At 41.4% G+C, this 22,521-nt stretch overlaps 1 protein-coding gene across 2 annotated transcripts in view; it reads left to right on the top strand.

Moving 5' to 3' along the window:
- Nucleotides 1-22,521, top strand: part of TTC7A (tetratricopeptide repeat domain 7A) — a 171,858-nt gene that overhangs the window by 77,181 nt on the left and 72,156 nt on the right. For both annotated transcript variants that reach the window (XM_086460563.1, XM_086460562.1), the window contains one exon: nucleotides 5,582-5,742. In XM_086460563.1, the coding sequence (XP_086316689.1) occupies nucleotides 5,582-5,742 (161 nt within the window). The remainder of the gene's footprint in view (nucleotides 1-5,581; nucleotides 5,743-22,521) is intronic.

Here is a 22,521-nt window from a genome sequence, read left to right as displayed (position 1 = left end):
TTAACTTTCTCATCTGCCTGCTGGCTGCTTTATGACGCAGTTTGCTCAGGGTCTTTCATTAAAAAATATCCAGCTACCCTTCTTTCTCTTGCAGCTTTTGCCTCGTAGGGAGGTTGTCTGATCTGCTGCCTCTTCTGCTTCTTGCCATGAGTAAAAGCGTTACAGCTTTTCAGCTGCTATCCTTAAAAATAAAACCAAGATTTTTGTGGTCATTGGTTCTTTGTTATTTTTACTGTTACTGGTCCACTGCATTTTAACTCATTACCCTTTTTCTTTTCTGCAGTTGTAGCCTGTCTTTACAGTGTTGTTTCATTTAATCATTTCCCTTCCTTCCTGTTCTTTCCATTCAGTCTCTTACCCTCATGCTCACTTTCTCTTTTGTCTACCTCACCTGTGTATTTTCATCCTTAATTTTCTGCCAGTTGCCCCTGCTACCATAGACGTGTGATCTAAGTGTGTTATGTAGTGTCAGCCTAACCCCTGTGATGCTGCTCCTCCTCTTCTCCATCTAGTGAGATATAAATCTTTAACGCGTGCTTGGAGAGAGAGGAGATACCTGAGACATCTTTATTTTTAGACTGCTGTAAAATATCCTACTCTACTTTTGCCAGTTTACTTAATGATAAACATTTGGTAATGCATTTTTAATATCCTTAATTATTTAAAGTATCTAATATATTCTCTTTCTGATTAACTGAAGGATAAATTATAGCTTTTTTTGATAGATTGCAATAGCTATGGAACGTGACATTTAGGGCTTTCATCAAGTGATGCTACAGTACCAACAAATCCTACGCAGTAGGTTATAATATAATACCTGAATGTTATTCTCAACAAATAGGCTTTTTTATTTCCATAGTCAAGGTCAATAAATGAGGTAACCTTACCCAACACTGAAAATTCTAGGTATCCGCTTGCACAGATAAGAGAGCGTTTTCATGGAACAAAGCAAGAGAGGCAACTGACTGGTAGAGTGCCAAGCAAAGGTAGAGCAATTCATTTTCCTTGGAAGACTCCGTAAACTATTTCCAATAGCAGTTGTCTCTGTCAGCACTGGGAAAGGGAAATGGGAAACGGAAGAGCATAAGCTTCACTCTGACATGTCGTGAGGATGCATTATAAAAGTTTTCTGCAAAGTTGGCAGTTCAAAACCACCAGCAACCAAAATGAAAGATGATGATGATGATGATGATGTGCTTTGTGCTTGTGTTTGTGGCTTTGTGTCTTAAAGACCACTGGAGCTGCTGGGAGGACTCCAGTGACTCCTGGAGGGTCTAGATCAGCCCCACAGCATTTCAAAATACAAGTAGGATACCCCCCCTTCTGTAAGGAGGGTCTCAGTCTGGTTTTCCCCCAAAGTTGAAGTGCCACGAGGCCATGGGCAGCATTTGCTGTGGAGGTTGTCTCCACCTGCAGCGCCTGGCTGGCAGCCGGCCGAGCTGATCAACAAATGAGACTTGTAACTCCCGACTCCTCACGGCTGGTTCGGCTGCTTCTGCTGTTTCTGTGGTAACAGCATTTGGATCAGCAAAACCAAGGTAGAATGAACATTTGAAAGCTCACTGATTTTTAATGCCTTGCCTTGCTTTTTAGTAGGCCAGTTTCTATGGAAATGACTCTCTAGAGTCAGCGCTCTTGTTAATTTTAAGTGCTGGTTCCCTTCCCGTTTTGGGTGGTGGTGTTGTTTTTGACCATGAATGCCATGTAAGTCAGTATCGGGTACATAAAAACAACATATGGGGGTTTCATGCCATTTTAATACTTGATTTTATTTGACCTTTCTTTGCATGAAAATAGGAAGGGAAAGACAGCCAGGGGCCAGCAGCTGAGAATTAGGTCTCACTTATCAGTTTCATCTGTGGGCTGCCAACAGACCTGAAGTTTCAAGTGGCAATAGCCAAAAACCACCTACAGCCTTCCAAAGTGTCTGGATGTAAAAATAAGATAAACATTGGTTAAGATACCAGAGAAAATATTTCAGCTGTTTTCTCCACAGTTTTTATTCTGGTTTCAAGAAGGCAAGACTGCTGCCTTTTCCTTGCTGCAGGAGGGGAGCTCTGTTTTAGTAGGTATCGAGAGCTGCTTCTTTCAGCGACTGCTGGATGTGGGTAGTTCTGGTCTGTGTTTCTCCCAGACCAGCTAGTGCCTCTTCTGCTGAACAGCAACATGCTGCTTTTCTGTCTAGGTCTTGGCTTAGATTTTTCTGGTGATCAAAACCAGCTTGTAGTAAGAATTAAGCAATAACTTAACTCACAGATATGTCCGCGCATGCTTTCCTGAACTTCTGGTGGATTGGAAGCTCTGCCTATCAATAAAGCTTTCTCCTTTCTGTTATCCCCATGCTATAAAAAGGGATGGAGAGGATAGTTTTAATGGTTAGTTAACTGTAACTCACAACTGATGTGAGTTACTGATGTAAGGCCTGAAAACTCCTCTTTATAAGAACCTGTTTTATTTACCATTCTAAATAGGCAAGTGCATTCTGCTGTCGGGAATTACTTTTAACACTCATACTGTTTTCCTTCTTATACCTACAATTGTAACATCCTAAAATTGTTTTTAAGGAAGCATATAGCATTATTGAAATGGATCCTATTACATAAGAGGCAGCCTAAACAATCCATATTGTGGCATTATTTTGGTAGTGCTGCAAGATGCTATTTCTGGCTTACTGCAGTATCTTTGCTTCCTCATGTGATCTGAATGTACCTGTGTGCCATGCAGAACATGTGTAGTATATTTATTAGCAGAAAGATGAATCAGAGGAGGGTAGTACCTCCTGATTGCAGGCCCCACTCAGACTTGCAGTCCAGCTGAAATAAGATTGCTTTAAAGCGCAGCACTTGCAGGGAATTTAAACTGGCAGCCTACTTCTGATACAGCCCTGAAGTTTCAGGGTGCCATCTGGGCTGCCAGCTTCCATCTTTCTCATATTACGTAGTTACTTAAATAAATAAGCTGTGGCATCTGTCAATAGATTGATGAGCTCTGCTTTTCAAAAGAAGTTTGTGTTGACTGCTGCCAAATATCTTGCTTTTATTGTTCTAGAAATTTATTTTATATTTCATTGCATCTGGTCTGTTGCAGGTTGTTGTTTGTTTTGTATAATGCTTCCCGTAAAGAAACAGAGTCTCTTCATATTATTAAAAGTTATTTTTTCTTACCTGTGTTTTGCCCACTGTTTCTAATTATGCAGCAGTACTGCATACTGCGTAGGCTACTAATGGTGTTACAGCACTAAGGAATCTTTTTGGGCTCAAGTTAATCAAGTGTCAGGGAAGCATGATTAACTTCCAAAACCAGCCATTGCCTGTGACTCTGATGGTACTAGAGGGAAGCACTGCAATGAGATGTGACCATTGCAAGCCTTGTGCTACGGAACAGGGGAAAATTATTTTAGATTGTGTCTGTTTCAGCAGTATGTTCGGCAGGCACAGGTTTGCAGGAGTGACCACAGCTGGCTTTTGTGCTGCTTTATTTTGTGTATGTTGCAACAGTCAGAGAGCTGCTTTGATAGCTGGCCTCTGTTAGGGGTATGGACTTGCAGTTGTGTGATCGTTGGGCGTTTGCACGTGTAAAGCGAAGTCTCAGTGACATAGTTTGCACATAAAGCACAAAGATGCTAGTTGCAAGCATTATTCTTTGTCTGATTCATACTAGCAAATTAGGATCACCTTCCCAAGTCTTTGAATAGAATCATAGACTAGTTAAGTTTGGAGGGGACCTCAGTTCATCAGTAGATCACCAGTTCAATCCCTGCTCAAAGCAAGGTCAGCTGGAACAGGCTGCTCAAAGCTCCCTCCAGTTATTTGGTTTACAGATTGTCTTTTTCTTCTAATGAACTTGTTTTTCCCTGAACTTGGAATTTCTTTATGAGAACTTGTGCAGGTCTGAGACAGAGGAATAGAAAAAATATGAGGTGTTTTTAGTCTTGAGTGTAAGAAGAGTCTTGATAGAAGCTTTTTTTTTTTTTTTAGCAAGTCAGTTTTATATACCTCTGGTATACCTACTGAAGAACTTTGTGGAAGGACAGATCTGGGCCTACCACAGTCTCATGTCTGTTGTCCTGGTTCCAAGTTGTCTTGTCATTGATAGTGTTTTTACATTGTAGGAAAATGCGTCCTAGTAAGCTGCTGAGGGAACATTGGTGATTTAAGCCAATGTGTTTAGCTTTGCAGTAGGCTGTAACAACACGTGTGGTTAAAGTAGCTCCCCTGACAAGCAGTAATTCATTACAGCTGAGCACTCAGTCATATATCCCAACCTGAATCTAAGCCAGGACATTCAGCAGTTTTGAAGTTGTTGGGACAGATGCCAGTTTGGGGTTATGTCTGTGGAGCAGTCACACTGATCTCCAGACTTGCATGGAGTCACCAGTGATAGAGTAGTTAAGTACTTTGGCTTGCATATGCAGTAAGAGTGAAATGTCACTTGGACATTAGGATGAAGTTGTCCCGTGAATGGAATATGTACTAGGTTCACAGAAGTATACCTGGGATCTAGATAATCAGCAACCTCTGTGGTAACTGCAGGCAGCGTAATTGTTGCTTTCCTTAGTTAGGTATTACCTGTTTTTCTGAGTGATCTGTGGAGGTGGTGGGAATTTCACAGTGGTGGTATGCCAAGGCAGGAGAATGTCTGCAAAGCTTTAAGTGGGAAGTTCTTGTAGTAGGAGAGAAAGAACTATGTTCTCCACCACTTAAGGGAGGGAGAGGGAAAGTATATAGGAGGAAAAGAAAACTATACATTTTTCCACTTTGTCTTTCTGCAGGCTTCCAGGCCCAAACACAGATCTGGAATAATTTAAGTAACAGTAATTTCAGACACCAGAGAATCTTAAAGAAAATTCTCCGTATAAAACTTACTGGTGGCCAAGGGAAAGAAAATCTACTAAGTTCCCTTTTGAATACATAGCCTAAAATAGAGTATTGGATCACAAAGAGCGTGTGATATACTTGCATTCATTATAGATGTTAAGTTTTCTGCCAAGTGAGACTTGATTCTAATGACATGCTGGTGCTATGATTGTCAGGACTGCTTTTTACATCACTGCTTGCAAAGATACTTCTTTTTGTGACAGCATTTTGAATCTTGACTCTTTTACCCTTGAACATTCAAACTTAATTTTTATGTTCTTGATCCAAATCATGAAAGGCCTTGTACAGCCATCACAAGGGACAAAATGCAGCAGAGGTGTGTAATGCCCTCCCCCAGGTGAAGAGCCAGCCACCCATCCTAGAAAATTGGGCCTCTGTGGTGGATCTGTTTACAGCACAGAAGCAGCATGCCAAAGTAAGAGGGGGTTGATTGGATCAGGTCTGCTGCTCCTCTTTATAAGCAGTGATTTAGTATTGCTGCAGACTCCTTTCTCCAGAATGTGTGCTTTTTTTTTTTTTTTTCCCAAGCAGTGCAGTCTGTTAATTTTGGCAAACTGTTCAGATAGTAGAAGTCTTTCTCATAGGTGCCGAAGTAGGATTTCTTCAGATTTTCTAATTACTGTATTTGTTCTTACCTTTGGGATATAATGTAGGACTGGAGGAGAAACGTCTTCTCATTTTATTTCTACCCCATCTCCTTCCAGATTTCTGATGCTATAGAACATCTTCAAGAAGCACTGCAACTGTGCAAAGATGACATGAATTCACTTCATCTACTAGCCCTCCTCTTTTCAGCTCAGAAGCACTATCAGCACGCACTGGATATTATCAACATGGCTGTTGTTGAATACCCAGAAAGCTTTAGGTAAGAGTTACTGCATGATGCAATACATCCAGTCAGGAATGATCTGCTCACTAGCTCTATTGTTCTCAAATATCCACAAGGAAAGTGTTAAATCAGGTGTGCTCCTGGTGTGTCACTCTCCTCCTGGGTGTGCTGTGAAGCTAAAACATGTGAGGCTTAGGGTATTTTTTTGATTTTCTGTCTTCATGGTCTTTCTGTTTTTAAAACTAATCCTTACGCTTATTTGCTTTTCCAGTATTTGACTTTCCATATTGTGCTGATGGTGTTTTCTCCCATGTATCTCCCTTTACTTTTTTCGTATGTCACTTTGCACATGGAGAAATGGGTGTGAGACAACTATGATGATGTCTGTCAGCATCACAAATACTTTTATATTTGGTAAAGATCCTGGTTAAAGACAAGCAAATTCTTCATGACCATTCTTTTGGTGCTCATGTGTGACAGAGTTTGCTGCAGTAGCACAGCTGGGGAAAAAGCTCAGCTGAAAATCAGAGGCTGTAATAGTGTATAGCTGAAAGCGTGGTTTGGCTGCCAAAGAGCAGGTTTGAACCAGCACAGACTTCTCGGAGGCATAGGTTTCCAGTGTTCTGTGCTTGACTCAGTCCTTCATCCAAGGGAGGTAAATCAAGTTCCTTGCGATTTACTGTCATGACTTTTCAAAACAATGAACTTGTCTGTTCTGTGCAAAAATTAAAGCTACTGTAATACTTTCTGGTGATAGCACACTATCTGAGTTTCTCTGCCAAACTGCAGAAAATCCTGTTGCATTGCTGGAAGACCAACTCATTCCATTTAGAATTGCCTGTATTGAAACGGATGTTTTAAGCCCATGCAGCGCTGTCTTTAGACAGCCTGCTTTCTCAGTGGATAGAGGGAGCAGCCTCCACAGGTGTAGGCCTGTTGTCCCTCTGAGTGGGACATTGTCTAAACCAGAGCAAAGGAAGGTCACAAGTGAGATTGAGGCTATCCAAGGGCAAACTTGAATGCTTTAGTATCTTTTAGAACTATGGTACTGTATCAGTATATCAAGCTTTTCATTGTAAGCTGCATGTTGCCATTTAAAATAGCTCTGCTGCCAGTATTTTTGAGGTTATTTTGTGTATGTGAGGAGCGAAGACTGTCAGTGCATGTCTTTGAGAATGAAGTGAAAATTAGTAATGGAAAAGCTCTTAAAATGATGCCAACATCTCTTCAAGTTTGTGAACATGGGTATTATTGAAACAGCAAATACTCCAGTGATTGCTAAATTGTGGTTTGAAAGTAATAGGCATAGTAAAAAAACTATGTCATACAGTCAAAGGTCAGATGTTCGTTGATGACTACAGACACTCAACGATAGATAAGACACAGAGGTGGAAGAGGAAGAAGAAACTTTGTTTATGTGAGGAACAGACTATTTGCCATATCAGATCAACCAACTGGTCCGTCACATCCTGGATCTTTCCTCCGGGACTTACTGATAATTTACATTTCAGGGGAGGACAAAACAAAGAAACAAAGTGGTGTGCAAAGTAGCTTGGAGGGCTGCTGGATGGGTTCCTTTGTACTGTCTGGTAATCTGATTTCCCCAAAGTGAGAAAGAATGTTATCTCCTATGCTTCTATCAGTGCCAATCTTCATGTGCAGAAAGACCTTGCAAGGAGTAGCAGAATAGGTTGTTTCTGATAGAAATGATTAATATTGGTAGCGAAAGCCTCAGGTTCACGCTCACTCCTAGACACAGACTTGCTAGAGTGTGTGCTCTTGGGAGAACCCCTGTTTGCTCCCTGCGTGCGCTGTGGTAGGTAACACGGTTGGCAGCGAGACGCGTTCACAGGTACGCGTGCCTGCGGGAGGAGGGGCTGGCTTCTTGCCTCTACTGCTGTGACAAGGCTGTCTCACCGTGGGTCTTTCTCGAAACCAGCCAGCAAATAACTCCTGAGTGAGGGAATGGAGAAAGAGTATCAGTGTTGCAAGACAGGGGGGGAAAAAAAAGAAAAATTAAAAAGCATTTCTGCAAAAAAAGATCAGGAATACAATGAGGGGGGGAAGACAAAGAGTAACAGAATAAATCCAATAGTTTGTACCAAATCTGAAACTGTTCCAGGCTTTCTAGAGGTCTAAAGTACAGTTTATGCTAGGAGGGCTTTACTGCTTTGTAAAACCGCTTTGAAGGGAGCAAGACCTGATGCTATTGTGTATCTCCAGTTGTTATTGCCTTATAGAAAAATTGTAGTAGATTTTACTACTGCATGGAATGACTACAGGATACTTCATGTAAATAGGATAGGCAAGTCCAACTGCATGATTTTAAAGCTGCATTTAAAAGTGGTTGATTATTTTTCCCAATTCACATTGATATGAACCAGGCAACTGTGTAATGTGGTGCCTGGAGGCTCCCTTCCTAATGACAGCTCTCTTCAGAAGCATAGTTTGATGGTATGTATCAAGAAAAGATGAAAGCTGCATTAAGTGACCTTAGGGCTCTGTAGATGGCAAAACCCGTAAGCATTACCTGGATACATATCCTAAACAAAAGAAAGAACGATACATAAAAAAGTAAGGTCTTAGCTGACCCAAACTACAGACTTCTCGTACTGTATTATTGGTTGCTGGCTGTGTGTAATTAAGATGACTTAGTTCCTGCTTTTTTTAATTTTCATATTAAATTCTTTCGTTATATATTCTAAAGTAGTAATCGTTCAGGATGTCACGTAGTTGGTTAGTGGCTGAAGCAACTGGAAAAAATACACTGCATTGCTCAGCTAACACACAACAACCTTTGACATGAACCCCATAATACTGACCCAAATGTGTCTAGAAATGCCCCTTATTGGAATATTTAAACTGAAACATTTACTTCACGTTTCAGTGGTTGGTATGGTGCACAGGGAGTAGGGATGTGAAAGCTAGACACTGAATATAGTGAGAGATGAACTGGAATGTTTTGGATCGAGCTGTTGGAGAAGAATGTTGAAGAACAGCTGGATATCCAAAAGCGCACACTGTTCAGAAAAATGAATTTGGGAAGATCACTTCTCCTTTAAAGGTGGCACATAGTAAGAAACGCGTTCCATTACAGTCAGTGAATGACCGAATTTGAGCACTTGGATGTACTGTCAAGTAATGACAGAGCAAGACTGGGTAGAGGAAGAATTAGAGCTAGCTCTGCTGGACATACTGCAAGATGGGGTGATCCAGAAGAAATACACTGCCTTGCCATGACTATAAAAGATGGAGATCATATCAGCCTTTACAGGGGAACTATCGCCTGAAAAACTGCTGACTCCTGTGGAGGCAGACTGACCAGGATAAAACTTAGTGTTTTTACGTCCTGTCCATGTTGGTATGCTTTTAAAGGTTAATAAATTCAGTACCACCTGTTGGTTTTGGTATGTATTTCAAAGCACGATCTCCAGCACATTTGGGAGAGAAGACTCCTGATAGCATCAGATATCTCCCCTCCAGGTCAATGAATGCTGATCATAAGCCTTTCTTAAGATGGATTCCTTCCATTTTTTTTCCAACTCAAAGGCCAGCCTTTTGGGCACTGTCCTGCCTGGGACTGACTGTGATTACTTCCCCAGGCTTGTTTCATGGGTAGATCTTTTACCTAGAAGAAAAAATATTAGTGAGCACCCCTCTTGCCCTCCAGGTGATCTTCTTAAAACAATGCATTGTTTATTTAGAAAGACGGTATTTCCTTTTTTATAGCCTGTATTCACGACTCTCAGTGGTCCATCCAGAAGTCCCACAGGTCTGGCAGCCTGCAGGACCCACCACAGAGGCTGACTGACGTGGTCCTTTCTCTCCAGCTGGTAGTATTTCCTCCTTCCTCTTTTGCTTGTGTAAAACTCACTTTGTCCTTACTCGCCCACTCTTCCAGAGACTGTTTTGCTCTCTGGTCATCTTTCAGCTCTAATTGGTTAGCTCCCAGCATTGGAAAAAAAATTAAGGTCTGTACCTAGCCTGAGGTTGGAAATGGATTATCAATTTTATGGATACTCTGTTGCTTTATAATTGCTCCCAGACTGCTTATCAAAAACTATTCTGTTGCTTGCCAGCTTGTTTTTTGTCTCCGGGACAGCTCCGCGTTAAGTTGGAACAATACATTCTTCTGGCATAACGTACAAGAACTTCTAAACACTGCCCAATGTGATGGTGAATGTTTTGTTAAATCATCTCATCTTTGTATCTGTAGCAATTCTGCAGGTGGCACAGGAGTCGTAACTCTCTTAAATGAATAGTTGCTAATATTCCTTTTCTTTCTAAGCTGTAAGTCACTATTTTGTTGCTTTCAGAGTCTCAAAACTAGTTTTAAAGAGAAATAACAGAAAACTGTTGGCAAGTGCTGCTATTCTACACATAAAGACTCAAAAAGAAGCATGTGGGGTTGGTGTTTCAGAGCAATGCAGCTGTCAAATGCAGATGCTTTTGTACTACCCAGATACTTGCTATCAGAAAAGTAACTACTGTAAATATAGTGCAAAAAAGCTGAGAAGGCCAAGAAATACTAAATGCCTATCTTGGAGATTGTCAGTAAAAAAGGGATTAAATTTTGCATGGGGAATTGTGTGTGTTGTTTTTGTGGTGTTTTAGCAGAAAGGTTTTTTTGCTACAGCCAGCCCTCAAAATACAAAGTCCTTTTCCAGGTTAGAAGAGGTTTACTGACAGCAAATGTCCTTGACTTCATCACTACTACGTTAATTTCATTAAGGACGTGTGAAGTAGTCGTCTGGCAAGACTTATTTGTCATAGTCTGGTGCAGACCTACTGTGGGAGAGCTATTCTGTGGTATATAAGCCATGTCATTTACCGAGTGCTTCCACTTGATACAGAAAAAAAACCCAAACCCAATGTAAAATCAGGATCTCAAAACGCATGATTAAACTGGCATTTCCAGTTTGAATTCTTTTTCCATTACTTGCCAGGCTGTTTCTTGTATGTTGAAAATAAACAACTCATGTCTTCTTTGGGCACTATCTTCACGGGCACTAGTGGAATACTGCAATATTGTTGACAGCCATAAAGAACTGTCTTCTTGCTTGTAATCTTCAGGGGGAGTAAGTTGTCAGTCTCAGTCAATGGTTTGCAAACCTTTGTGTTATGCCTAGTCTATACCACAATTTTCTGTCAAGATAGTGGTACCTCCCCCCTCACCCCCAGCTAATACGATTGTGTATGCTCTGGAACGTTTTTACCGCTTTTCTCACGAAAGTGGTGGTGACCTCACTTAGCTTTAGAAGTATGGCTTTAGAGAGTCAGATCAGCCTGTTTATAGGATTCCAGTTCATCATTAGGCAAGGAAGCCTGCTACATCTTGTGAGCAGACATGGTGATAAAACAGCTTGTTAGTATACTGTTTTGTTTGAATCCTCAAGGGTGCAGGATCTGAGGATCTGAAGCAGGGATAGATGAGTATTTTGGCTGTAGCATTTGATCATGCTAGACAACTTTTATAAGTAGGATATTCAAAACTCTTAAGGGTGGAGGTTTTCTAAGTTGACTTCCTGTAGTCGTGTATTCACGTCCTGGCTGGTGAGCGTGACCCACAAATGTTTTTGTCTTTGTATTGATGCCCCAGACAGTCATACAAAGGAAGAAAAGATGGAAGCATGTACTTGGATAATATGACAGTACTGTGCTACAAGAATACAAAACATATATTAGGCTTCTGTGATTCACTTGGACAAAAGAGATGTATTGTGTGGAGTTAGAAGGGTTGAGCTGGGTTTTTTTGCTATAGTAACTACGAGTGTTTGCTTTTGTTGGTATGTTATGATCCCTTGTTGTTTTTATAAAATTAGCCTAAAAAAACCTTGGTGATATATTCTAATAATCAGGACTATACCCTGTGGAACTAGTAATGATACTGAGTATTTGTATGCCAAATATATGAAGGGAAAGCTTTACGCTAGTCTTCTGACTCTTATTAATGATAACACAGATACTTAAAGCTAAAAAAAATTTAGAAATCTAAGGAATGTTTTCTGGTTTGGATTTATTTCCACACTTTTCTTTTTTTCTTTTTTTCTTTTAATATTTTTATTTTTAATTTTTTCTCTTTTTTCTTTTTTTCCTTTCTTTTTTCTTTCTTTTTTCTTTTGTCTTTTTTTTTTTTTTCTCTTTTTTCTTTCTTTTTTTTTATGTTTTGTTTTTCCTTTGTTTTCCTTGGGTTGTTTTCCTCAGGTTTTTTTCCTCCTTTTTTCTCCTCTTTTTTTTCTATGATGAGGAAACAGTATGAATTCGCAGGTTACAATATCCACGATTGGATTTCCATTTTGGCAGGTTCAAACAGATATATGCACGCCTTTCTAAGGGTCACAGTTTGATCTAAAACAAAAAAAAAAACAGCAGATGAGCATGACAGCCTTCTATCCACCATCTTAATACAGTGGGAAAGAACATCCCCCTAGATGGTTCATTTCTGTTTGTGCCCGGAATGGATTTGCGTTACTGTACATATCAAGTCACCTTAAAATTATTTCGATGGATTCATTGGTACCTGGGGAGAATTCCATTCCCTCATAGCAGAGGGTTCAGGATATCAATAAAAGGAGTTAAACAGAGCTTAGAGAGGAAACCTACTGCAGACTTATTTTCTTAGTATGGTGTGAAAAGAAGAAACAGCTATGCAGTTTTCCAGCCTTAGCAGCAGTGGTTCGACTCTTTCCTCTGGATGAAAAATCAATTTTATTTCACAATAACTTATTTATTTTCTGCCATCTAAGTAAATGGCTACTGCTTCCATTCATTTTTAGTGAGCAGCAGTGCTTCTAGATGCTGGTTTTGGCATTGGAGAAGTAACACAATTTCTGCAAATACATAGGCTTCACTTTAGAAATTTAAGAATAAATTCCAAAATGCAGGAATAGCATGGCTGATTTGAGATGAGAAAGTTACCACCCACGGGTTCTGTACTTCAGAGCAGTTTATTTGTGTAAAAGTGGGAAGTTCCATAAGGGAATGTCAGTAACTTTGTGTTTGAGACTTCAAGCTCAGATTTTGCAGGTTTTCCTGTAGATAACTTGCTGTGTGTTTGTTGGGGCTGCTACCTTGTTTTTGACATGACATTTAAGGCTTAGTGGCTACTGGTAAGCCAGAGGAAAATGAAACATGCAAACCCCTTTGTGGTAGTAATAATTGGCTAGTTACTTGTTGATCTTTAAGATTTGTGTTTCTTTAAAATTTGTGATGGGTCAGGCCTTAATAGAGTAAACTGACTGTTCAGCGTAGCTGCTTTTTGAAACAGCAAAATGTCAATTTTGTATTCTTCTACTCGCATTTATCTTCTGCAATTAACTTCTTGCCAGTACATTCTTACCTGGATGGAGAAATGGATGGTTCTGGGTTGCTGCTGGTTCACTTCATATATATGTGTATATATATGCCATATAATATGTATATTAGTCCCCCCCAAACACACTTTTCTCCTGGCTAAGTGCCATTTTCTTTTGAAGAGCTGCAGGGTGTTCTGCTTTCTATTCAAAGGAAGTGTTCAGGTTGCCCTGACTGTCTGTATTGACTGACGAAATATATTGAAGAATAGCACGTGGGTATTGTCTGGGCAGCAGAGTCAAGTTGCCAGTAGGAGCTCCACAGGCTGGAGTGTAGCTGCAGGGTGTGCATGTAGGTGTTAGCCAAGGTGAGGAGGGACTTGATGGTTAGGATCCTTGTGTTTCCACCAGGCAGTTTTGTGAACTCCAAAGGCAGACCTGGGTCATGGAGATCAGAAGGAGGACCCGAGGCATGCTTGCTGCCTGGAAATCAAGGAAATCAAAAAGAGAACCAAGGGGGAAAGGTGGTGTCAGTGTGGGAAGCCCAGCTCTGAACTTTCCTATCCTGCTATGGGGCTGCATGTGTGTACAGGGTGGCTGCACAGAGTGCCACCATTTATTAGCAGCTTCAGACATCAGTTCTACTGGAACACATGTTTAGGACCTTCTTGAACTGAACTCCTCAAAGGCTCTTTCATTATAGGGGTAAAGGAGGAAAGAAAATGCCCTGCTTGTCTGTTTTTCATCTCTGTACATCTAGTGAAGGTGGAGGCTGTAGAAAGTCTGCTGTCGAATGTACAGATCAAATAATCTGAAATTGTTTCCTGAGGCTCTTGGAAGCTGATCACCAAAGGAGTACAGGAAGATATTTTGGGTTGTGGGGGGTTTTTTTGTTTGTTTGTGTTTTTCTTAAGAGGCATTCCTGGATTTTCTGAGACATTTTAAAAGCCTCAAATGCAAGGATGATCAAGAGTCTTGTATTTTGATTAGGAATCTTTTTTAGAATGAAAAATATCAGCTTTATTAGCATTCACTGAGAATTACTGTTGATAATCATTGCTGGAAAGCACAGGTCCTGAAACACAAAGAGGCATGGATGTTATGCTTAGGAAATTGTTTTTCAATGCGGTAAATGACTTTCCAAGAAGTTTGCAGGGTGGTCAAGCCATATTGTCTCTCAGATGAGTATAATGCTCTGATCACTCATCCACTTTTTTTCATCTGTAGCTGGAAATTTCAGACTTGAGTGACTTCTACTCTAAGGTCCTAGGAGTATTTATCTAATGAGAAGACCACAAATGTTTTTATTTTTATTATTATTATTTTCTTCTTCAAAAGGAAGAAGGAGGGGAGTATATTCATACTTTCTGACAAACTTACCAGGGAGCAGAAACTGAGTATGGTAATTTTTCTGCCATGCGTGTGGTTTTTTCACCTTGTGAAAGCAGGGAAAGCCCTTGCTCGTTAGTCTCTGAAACACTGGTAATAATGTCTGCAGAACCAAGTATGTAAGCAGGCACAGTCGTACTATTTGATATTAGTCAGTATTCATGTTACTTAATATTTTTCGTCTCTGCTAGTAAGAAGAATGATGAATGGAGATGTTATAATTGAAAGAGAGATTGTAACGGAGAAGTTCTGCATTACCAACATGTCTTCAAAAATGTCCAGATGTGTTTCTCAATAAGCTAACATTTTACAACAGAGAACAGATAATGTGAATAATTTTACTCTTTCTTTTATTCATTTTTACCTTGGCTTGAAGCTTTCTGTTATGTATATATATGTAGTTCAGCTTTAAGTTTGTTATAAGACTGTATCTAGGAGGAAGGGTGAACACGAGAATGGAGAGCTAAATGGTCTAATCGAGTGTGGCAGTCATTATCGGAGTTCTTCCTACACACACCAACAGAAAATTCAGCCCAGAACTACATAAGTATGATGAATTGTGGTTTTCAGTGCTGTGGCTGAAAATGTGAACTGCTGGAGATGTAGCAGGTTAGGAAATGAATGCAGTGACCTCTACTCCATATGTCTCTCTCAGCTGGAGAAGTGGCTGGAGGCTGACAACTAGCACCTCAAATGAAGATCATACCAGTAAACAGTTGCACTGAAATTCATAGTGAAAAGACTCTTAGGCATCCCTTTTTTTTTTTTTTTTTTTCATCTTTTTTTTTCTCCTGGAATCTGGCCATTTGCATCTACTGTCTGAGCACTTGCGATGACTTGAGATTGTTCTGTAGTTTTTCTTGTGTTTGCTCAGGACAAGGTCAATGTCCTTCCATTGTTGGTAGACTGTGTAGCACAGTGGGGCTCTGAACCAAGCTGAGAACAGAGCATGCCACTGCAGTCTGTGTAACGAACAGGCTAGATGGCCAGTGGGAAAGGGAGCTGCAAGGAGCTGTGCTGAGTAAAGGAGGAAGCCATGCCTCCCACCCCACAAGTTTCAGCAACCAGCCATTTTGTCCGATTCTTCAAAAATTAGGCACTTGCTGTGTTGGAGGGGAAAGGAAAAAACCCTTCCACTTGGCTTAATAAATTTCAGTATTGTTTAAGCGTGCAGGATAGCAAACTGGGAGTGACGCAACTCAGCATGAAACAAAGGGATACAATACAGAGAATCGTCTTTAGATTCTTCTCCAGCCCTCCCCAGACCATCGCAGTGGAAGTGCTTGGAGAGGCCGCTGTGATGCAGCGTCACAAAAAATGGCACTTGAGGGGAGGAATGTGCAGCATCTGCCTGCCCCAGGTGTGTGTGCATGCCAGCGGCCACGGCCCCACCAGCAGGGGTGGCTCTCCCTGCCAAATAAGGATGCAGAACTGATAAGGCACCGGCTGGTAGACCATCCTCACCGGGAGCAAGAAACAGCTGGTGCCTACAAGGGAGCACCAGTTGCAAAGGGTATGTCTGCCCTGCCAGGGCTGCTCCTTGCAGGGACGTGGCTGGGCTGGCTTCAGCCCAGCTCCTTGGGCTGCTGCTGACAGAGTCTCCATAGAGACGTGGCTCTGTGTGGGCGAGCTGCCCGGCTGCTCGCGCTCGCGTTCTTGAGCCTGGTGGACCCCGTGGGCTGCCTTGAACTGCGCAGCAGCTCTCGAGCTCGCCGTCCGCTAGCCTGAATGCATCCGGCTGCAGCAACCGCCAGCAGGGCGGGCAAAGCGTCGGTGGTGACTAGCACTTAGGTAGCAGACAGAGACTCTGAGAGCAAAAAGGTCAGGGATTTTTCCTGGCTTGCGCGAACCAAGCACGTGCTAAGGCACAGAACAGTCCCCAGGGCTTGGGTGTCCTGTGTACTGGGTTTAAACAAAGCTACCAGTAACGTGCACCTCAGGAAGCCACTGGTAAGTGGCGTGGGGCCAGTGTTCCTTTGGGGTGGTTCATGCCGCTGCCAGCCAGCTGCGCTGGTCTCAGCCCTGGGGGATTTTTAATCTACCTGGGGTTGCTTTAATCTGTGTTCTTTCTACACCTCCAGAAGGAATGGCTTCTGAGGGGGGAGAGCAAGAGCCTTCCTCTGCCTTCCTGAGCCGCCACGATAGTGCTGTGCTGTAGAAAGACTTGTTCAGAGCTATGCACAGTAGTAGTGGGAGTTTATTATTTGGAGGCGGTTTTTTGCATCCAAGTGCTTGAGCGAATTAATGCTTTTTCTTACACAATTGCATCTAGGAGTCAGGATACATATACTAAATTATCTTTCTAAGAAAAACATTCTTCTGAAACTAAACTGGATGGTATATTTTCTTGTTTATTGCTCTAGTGTTACAGCAGGTGGAAGTGCTTGGGGTCTCCTTTGTTGCCAGGGGTATAAACTATGTTACATCTTAATCAAGAGGCTGCACATTGTCAGTTTGGAAATGCCAACTGGAAAAAAGCTGGGATTTTTATTTTATTTTTCAAGTCCACTTTAAAAGAGAAGAAGAAAAAAAAGATTCAATATATATGCCCTCTTTGGAGCCTTCATACCAGATGATTTTCAAATATAATAGTCGTTGAAGTCTGCTCTACCAGCAATTCTTGGATTATGTTGCTTCTTCCTCAGTGGCAACCAGCAACTGCTTGCTGCTTCCCTGGCCACCTGCAAATGTCAAGGGTTTGCATAGCAGGGGCATAGTCCTGTGCAAAATGTCTGTGGGGAAGAGGAGGGAAGATCCTGTAGGATAATGGTGTCCAAGTGTGTGTGAGTGGTGCGCACTATCTGTGGTTTTGCAGGGCAGGAAAACTTGCATCTGAAAGCCTATGGTCTTTGGTGTTATTTCTCTTCTCTCTGAGCTGCCTCAGACAGTGGGTATTTCTTAGTTTTGGTAACTATATTTTGTCCCCCATATGTAAGACTGCTTTTGAGCAAAGCCCCATTAGATTTCTTACAATCAAAAAAAAAAAAGTCTTTGCAGAGGCAAAATACATCTGAATCAAACCATCGTTTTAAAAAGGATTGACTCATATATATAGAAAGGAAGAGAGCAAAGCAAGCCTGACTGAAGACTTCTCTTTCAGTTAAATTTTTGAGGGCTGTAGAAAAAAATGCATGTTAAACTTCTGCAATATTAGTTTATTGTTTAAGCCCTATGATGATATTGTGAAGGACAGTATCTAAATAAGCTGCTGCAGGGGTATTTTATTTAGCTTATTAGCTGGGATAGTAGCATTCTAAAGCATGTAGAGAATTCTAATACAGATTTTTGATGTTCTAGAGGTCAAACTGGTCTTAAAAGAATGAAATAACTTCTTCAGATGCCTTACCAGCACAGAACATACCTAATCCTTGCAATGATTTTTTCATTAGATGTGCTTCAGGTATTAATTTAGACTTTGTGCATTTCTCTGTCTAGATGTCCTGCAAACTTCCAGTGCAAAGACTATATTTTAGATATGGCAATATCCACCCCTAATATCATCTAATTGGCCCCTGTGCATGGCAGAGCCAGTGTCTTATTTTACAGGTTATAGCAATATGTGCCCTGAATCTGGGAATTCTGGATGTAAGCAGTATCATAGCTGAACAATAATTTATTTTTTCTCTAGCACAGTGTAAGCAATGGTACGGTGTAAATGGAAAGCTAGAAGCAGCACTCACAAATTATGTATTCCAGCAGGTACTCATTATTTGCCTGCATAGACTAGGCCATTAGTCTGGGATTAGTTGCAAGACGTGGGAGAGACAAGAAATCATGTTTTTAGGTGTCACTGTGAGCACTGTTATTACAGGGAAGAACAGATGAAGCAATTCTGTATCCAAACAGCACCTTAAGGAAATCATGTTTCTTACAGGGTAGGGCAGATTTGCTCTTCAGCACTTAGGAGGCTGTAATAAGCTGCAAGACTGGTTGCAAATAATGTCACAGCTAAAAAAAAATGCGTTGTGCTCTCATTAAGGACCAAGCCATATACAGGTTCTCACGAATGAATGAATAAATTCTAAATGCTTCCTCTGATGTGTGAACTCCGAAATTAACACCACTCATTTCTGCACGCTAAGAATAGTACTGGGTGTCAGCACCAGGGGAGGAAGGGAAAAAGAAAGATACCCTTCCAGTCTTCTGTAGTGTTCAAATTGCTTAAAGCTTAAGCTGGGTAGCATAAATGGCCACACCTGCCATTTGAGAAGTTAACTAAATAGCCCTGTATCAGCACAGTAGTAGAAAAATCTCCAGTCATTGGCTTGGCCCCAACCTGAGGGATGCTTACACCAGGAAAACAAATGTACGAACAGATGTGTTTTCTGACCTTGGCACTTGTAAGTGCTTACCATCACTTGTGAGCAGGTTCTGTTTGGGCTGTTGGCCTTTAAAGAAAAAGCTTAGAGTCTAGATTTCAAGCTGAAGAGAAGGAAAGCCACACTGTTTTACCTTATCCAAGTAGGGGAAAAAATACAGCTGAGAATGGTGCAGATAGCATGAGTTGGACTGGAATATCAGCATCATATGACTACCTTAAAAAGTGAGGTCCTGTCATCTCCCTGTTTTCACTGGGGATCTCAGAAGCCACTCTTCCAAGTTTATGCATTATAGCAGTTTGTCTGACTAAAAATATCCCCCAGAAGAACAAGAAAAAAATTATGTGAAACCAGCATACATTAAAGGCCAAGGAAGACAGGGTATTTTTTTTTTTTCTTACTGATGTTAAACTTTTATCAAACTAAGCTGATAAAAATCTAACGAAACAAAAAATCACAGTGCTGCAGGATATGTGTTTTCAACCCAGTGCTCTTCTAACTGGCTGCAAGCATTTTTTTCCATCAAATTCAACAGCCTCTCAGCAAATTTTATTAAACTCCATTGCTGGTTTCTCTTGTACATGACGGCCACTGCTAACAGTGTAATTGTCCGGGGAGGAAGCCACTGCTCGTCTTGCTCAGTGCACAGTCCACCGAATTTCCTTCACAGTTTTAGTGTATATTGTAGACAATGTTGATTATGTTTTCAACACTTAAATAATGCCATTAAACTGCTGCTCAAGAGTACGCCCTAACCAGTGTGAAAGCATTTTAAGTTTGGGCTAGGAATAGAATTTGCAAGCGGGACTGAGCGTAGAGCTGGTACTTTCTGAAGTTTAAGGCTGCAGTTGTGTCGAGGTTTTATATAACAAATACCTCATGCCTTAGTCGGGGCCACTTGTAGTGAGAGTAACTATAGTAACAAAACAAAGTTTCTAGCTAGTGAAGGAATATTTCCAATGAGCAGGACATCAGTCTCTGATCCAGCCCCTGAAATATGCTTATTTATCAGTTTTGTGTGCAATGCTGGTTTAGTAGCTACTACTGTATTTTCAAAGCTATTTAAAATTTTTCATTTGTTCGCTTTTGGTGTGGGTTGGGTTTTGGGTTGGCTTTTTTCCTTGCCTAAAACCTATGGAGGGCCTTGCCCCTTTTGCCTTCAAATGGAAATGTTCTAATTATATTCCTGCTTTTTTAACTTGTTTTCCTAAAGAAATGGGGATTATGCAGTTGGACTTTTTATACCTTGAGCACTTTTGAAAATATTGTCTGACTTAAGACAAGTTTGAACAGTGTCTGAGGAGTCCCGGAGATAATTAAGTTGCTGCAAGTTTCCTAAAAGCAGCTGGGTTGAGGCCAGAGTGGGCAGGCAGAGCCGAGCCGTGCTGTGCTGGGGTTGGCAGCCGCCGGCGGGACGGCAAGCACACATGCAGAGGGTACGTACGACACGGCGGGGACATGGCAGCCCCACCACCACGAGGGCGGTGGCTCTGGGCGAAGGGCTGGCAGGGGGAAACAGAGACAGATTGCAATGGGGGACGGGGGCAGAGGATGCAAAACTGTGGGAAGCTGCATACCACCTGGGAAGGGACAGTTTGTGGCATTTAAGTGGCGAGTATATAAATACATACTGTTTGTTTCTGTGTCTTACACGCTCATTTGCATGTGTAACGAGTGATAGCAAAATCAGTAAGGAAGGTAATGAGGGATGCTGCAAGTGGTAATCAGCAGAGCTTAAGCAAATCTGCACGTATTGGAGGTGCAGTAAAAGGCTGGAGTCTCAGCGTGGCGCATAGGAATCGGCCTCCCCGAGGGAATCGCACCTCTTTTATGTTTTCACAGAAATCATAACCTAAAAGTGACAACCTGGTTAAATAACGGCAGAAAGAATTATTATTCCATTAATAAAAAGGTCTCGTAAAACTTCAGTGGAGAGCTTTTCTGTTGCCAAACCCAAGTTTTATGAGAAGCAGGAAGACATTTTTAAAGGAAGCATGGCATTTGCTGAAGCAAGCTGAAAGCACAGTACTGGCCCCAAAGCTGTGACTGGACAGTCTACGTGCGAGTTTCCTTATCCCAGCTTCATAAACCAAAAAAGCACCAGTTTTTAAAGAGATCCCTGACCCCTCTCTTCTATTGTCTGTGAATGTCTTCTCTAAAGTTCAGTAACTTCTGTTCAAATGGGTGAGACATAAATTCACATTATGAGCCTCCAGTTAAAACTAAATGCATTACTGCACTGGAGTGGATTCTCCTATTCCATATATTTTTCTCTTTCAAGCAACAGCTTCTTGCTCCTACTAATTCTTTAGCCATTTGGTGGTGGAGTATTTGGAGCACCAGGCAAAGAAATGGAGGTGTGGGAAACAGAAGGGAAAACAGAGTGAGAGAAAGCCAAAATCTGTTCTTTCGACTTGAGGGAAGGTAGAAAATCCACCTGAAGCTTTTACATAGTTTTATGGGGCTGTTCCTGCAAATCAGAACATCTAGTAATTCACCTCTTCTGCATAGTCAGATGCTGTTTGTCCACCTGTAGACAGGAGGCAAAAGGCAGTTCTTTTGCAAAAGCGTGTTTCTTAGATGGTGTATAACAGTAAACCATTTCAGCCTCGGACTCCTTGCAATGATATTCTGTTTGAGCTTCCCGGCAGCCCTGCGATGCATCAGAAGTTTTGTAATCACTTTGTACACCGGTGAAATGCAGCTGTGACTGGGGAAGAGCAGAACAGCTGTTTAACGGGGTCTAACAATAACATGTGTCCGATTCGGCTGGGAAGTTGGAAAGAATAATCCACCAGTTGAAGTTGGCAAGATGGTTGCAGAGAGGCAGAATGTAGAGACCAGAGCTGGAGTTTTACCGTATCGTATGAGCTAACACCTGTGTCTGTGTGAAAATATGACTTGGGCACCTTAATATCTTCAGTTAGGTTTCACACTTCATTTAAAATGAATTAATAATCCTAACAAGGGATGGGATGAGTATTAAAAAGGATAAATCTTAAGGGGACAAATGTAATCTCAAAAGACACAAATAAAAGCAGTTTAGTTCAACATGTTAAGGTAAGCAGGCCAGATATAACCAAATCCATCTCTTTAATTTGGTGGTTGGAAAGGTCTTTTTCTTACTCCCCCTAAATGAGCTGCAGCACTAAATCCCATAATAGAAATGTTCTAAAATTAGTAGAACTGGCTGGGTTTTCCGTCTTTGCTGCACAGTTCTGGTTAGGATTATTAATTAAAAACTCAACTTTTGCCTTTCTCTCTGTTTTAATAAATTAATAATAGGATGAGTTAATGTAGGCAGTAAGTTTCAGGCTTCATGTCGGTTTGTGTTGTTTTCCCAAGAGCTTTTAACTTTGTGGTGCTGCATAGCGGCTGTAAGAGTACAGCACTTTCTGCATGGTGTCTCCTGCATAACTGTGCTCGTGATCTGTGGTCCACAAACTAATGCTTGTGGATTGGACAGGTTCATCCCTTGGATTCTCATGAACAAAATTCGCCAAACTGTAGATCACAGTTTCCTACAGGATAGCAGTAGCGTTCAAAGGTTGCAGTACAGCAGCCAGCATAGCTCAGTTCTGTGGACACAGGGGCCTGAGATACATCTGTAATTGCTGCTACTAAGGTGTCCTTCCTTCTTCTGCCAGTCCACCGTGCTCATAAAAAGTAGTCACAGGTGCTTTGGGGACTGCTCTGCACTCTAAAACTTACGAAAAATTGGCTGAGGACCCAAGTGGAGACACAACTTAGAGCAGTCATAGTATTTTTTTCACTCTTGTAATTTAGACCTGCTTCCTGAGTAGCAATAATAAACC

The sequence above is a fragment of the Leptosomus discolor genome, chromosome 2 (genome assembly GCF_034619465.1).
Source record: "Leptosomus discolor isolate bLepDis1 chromosome 2, bLepDis1.hap2, whole genome shotgun sequence".
Taxonomy (NCBI): Eukaryota; Metazoa; Chordata; class Aves; order Leptosomiformes; family Leptosomidae; genus Leptosomus; species Leptosomus discolor.
This window is presented reverse-complemented; position numbering and strand designations above follow the sequence as displayed.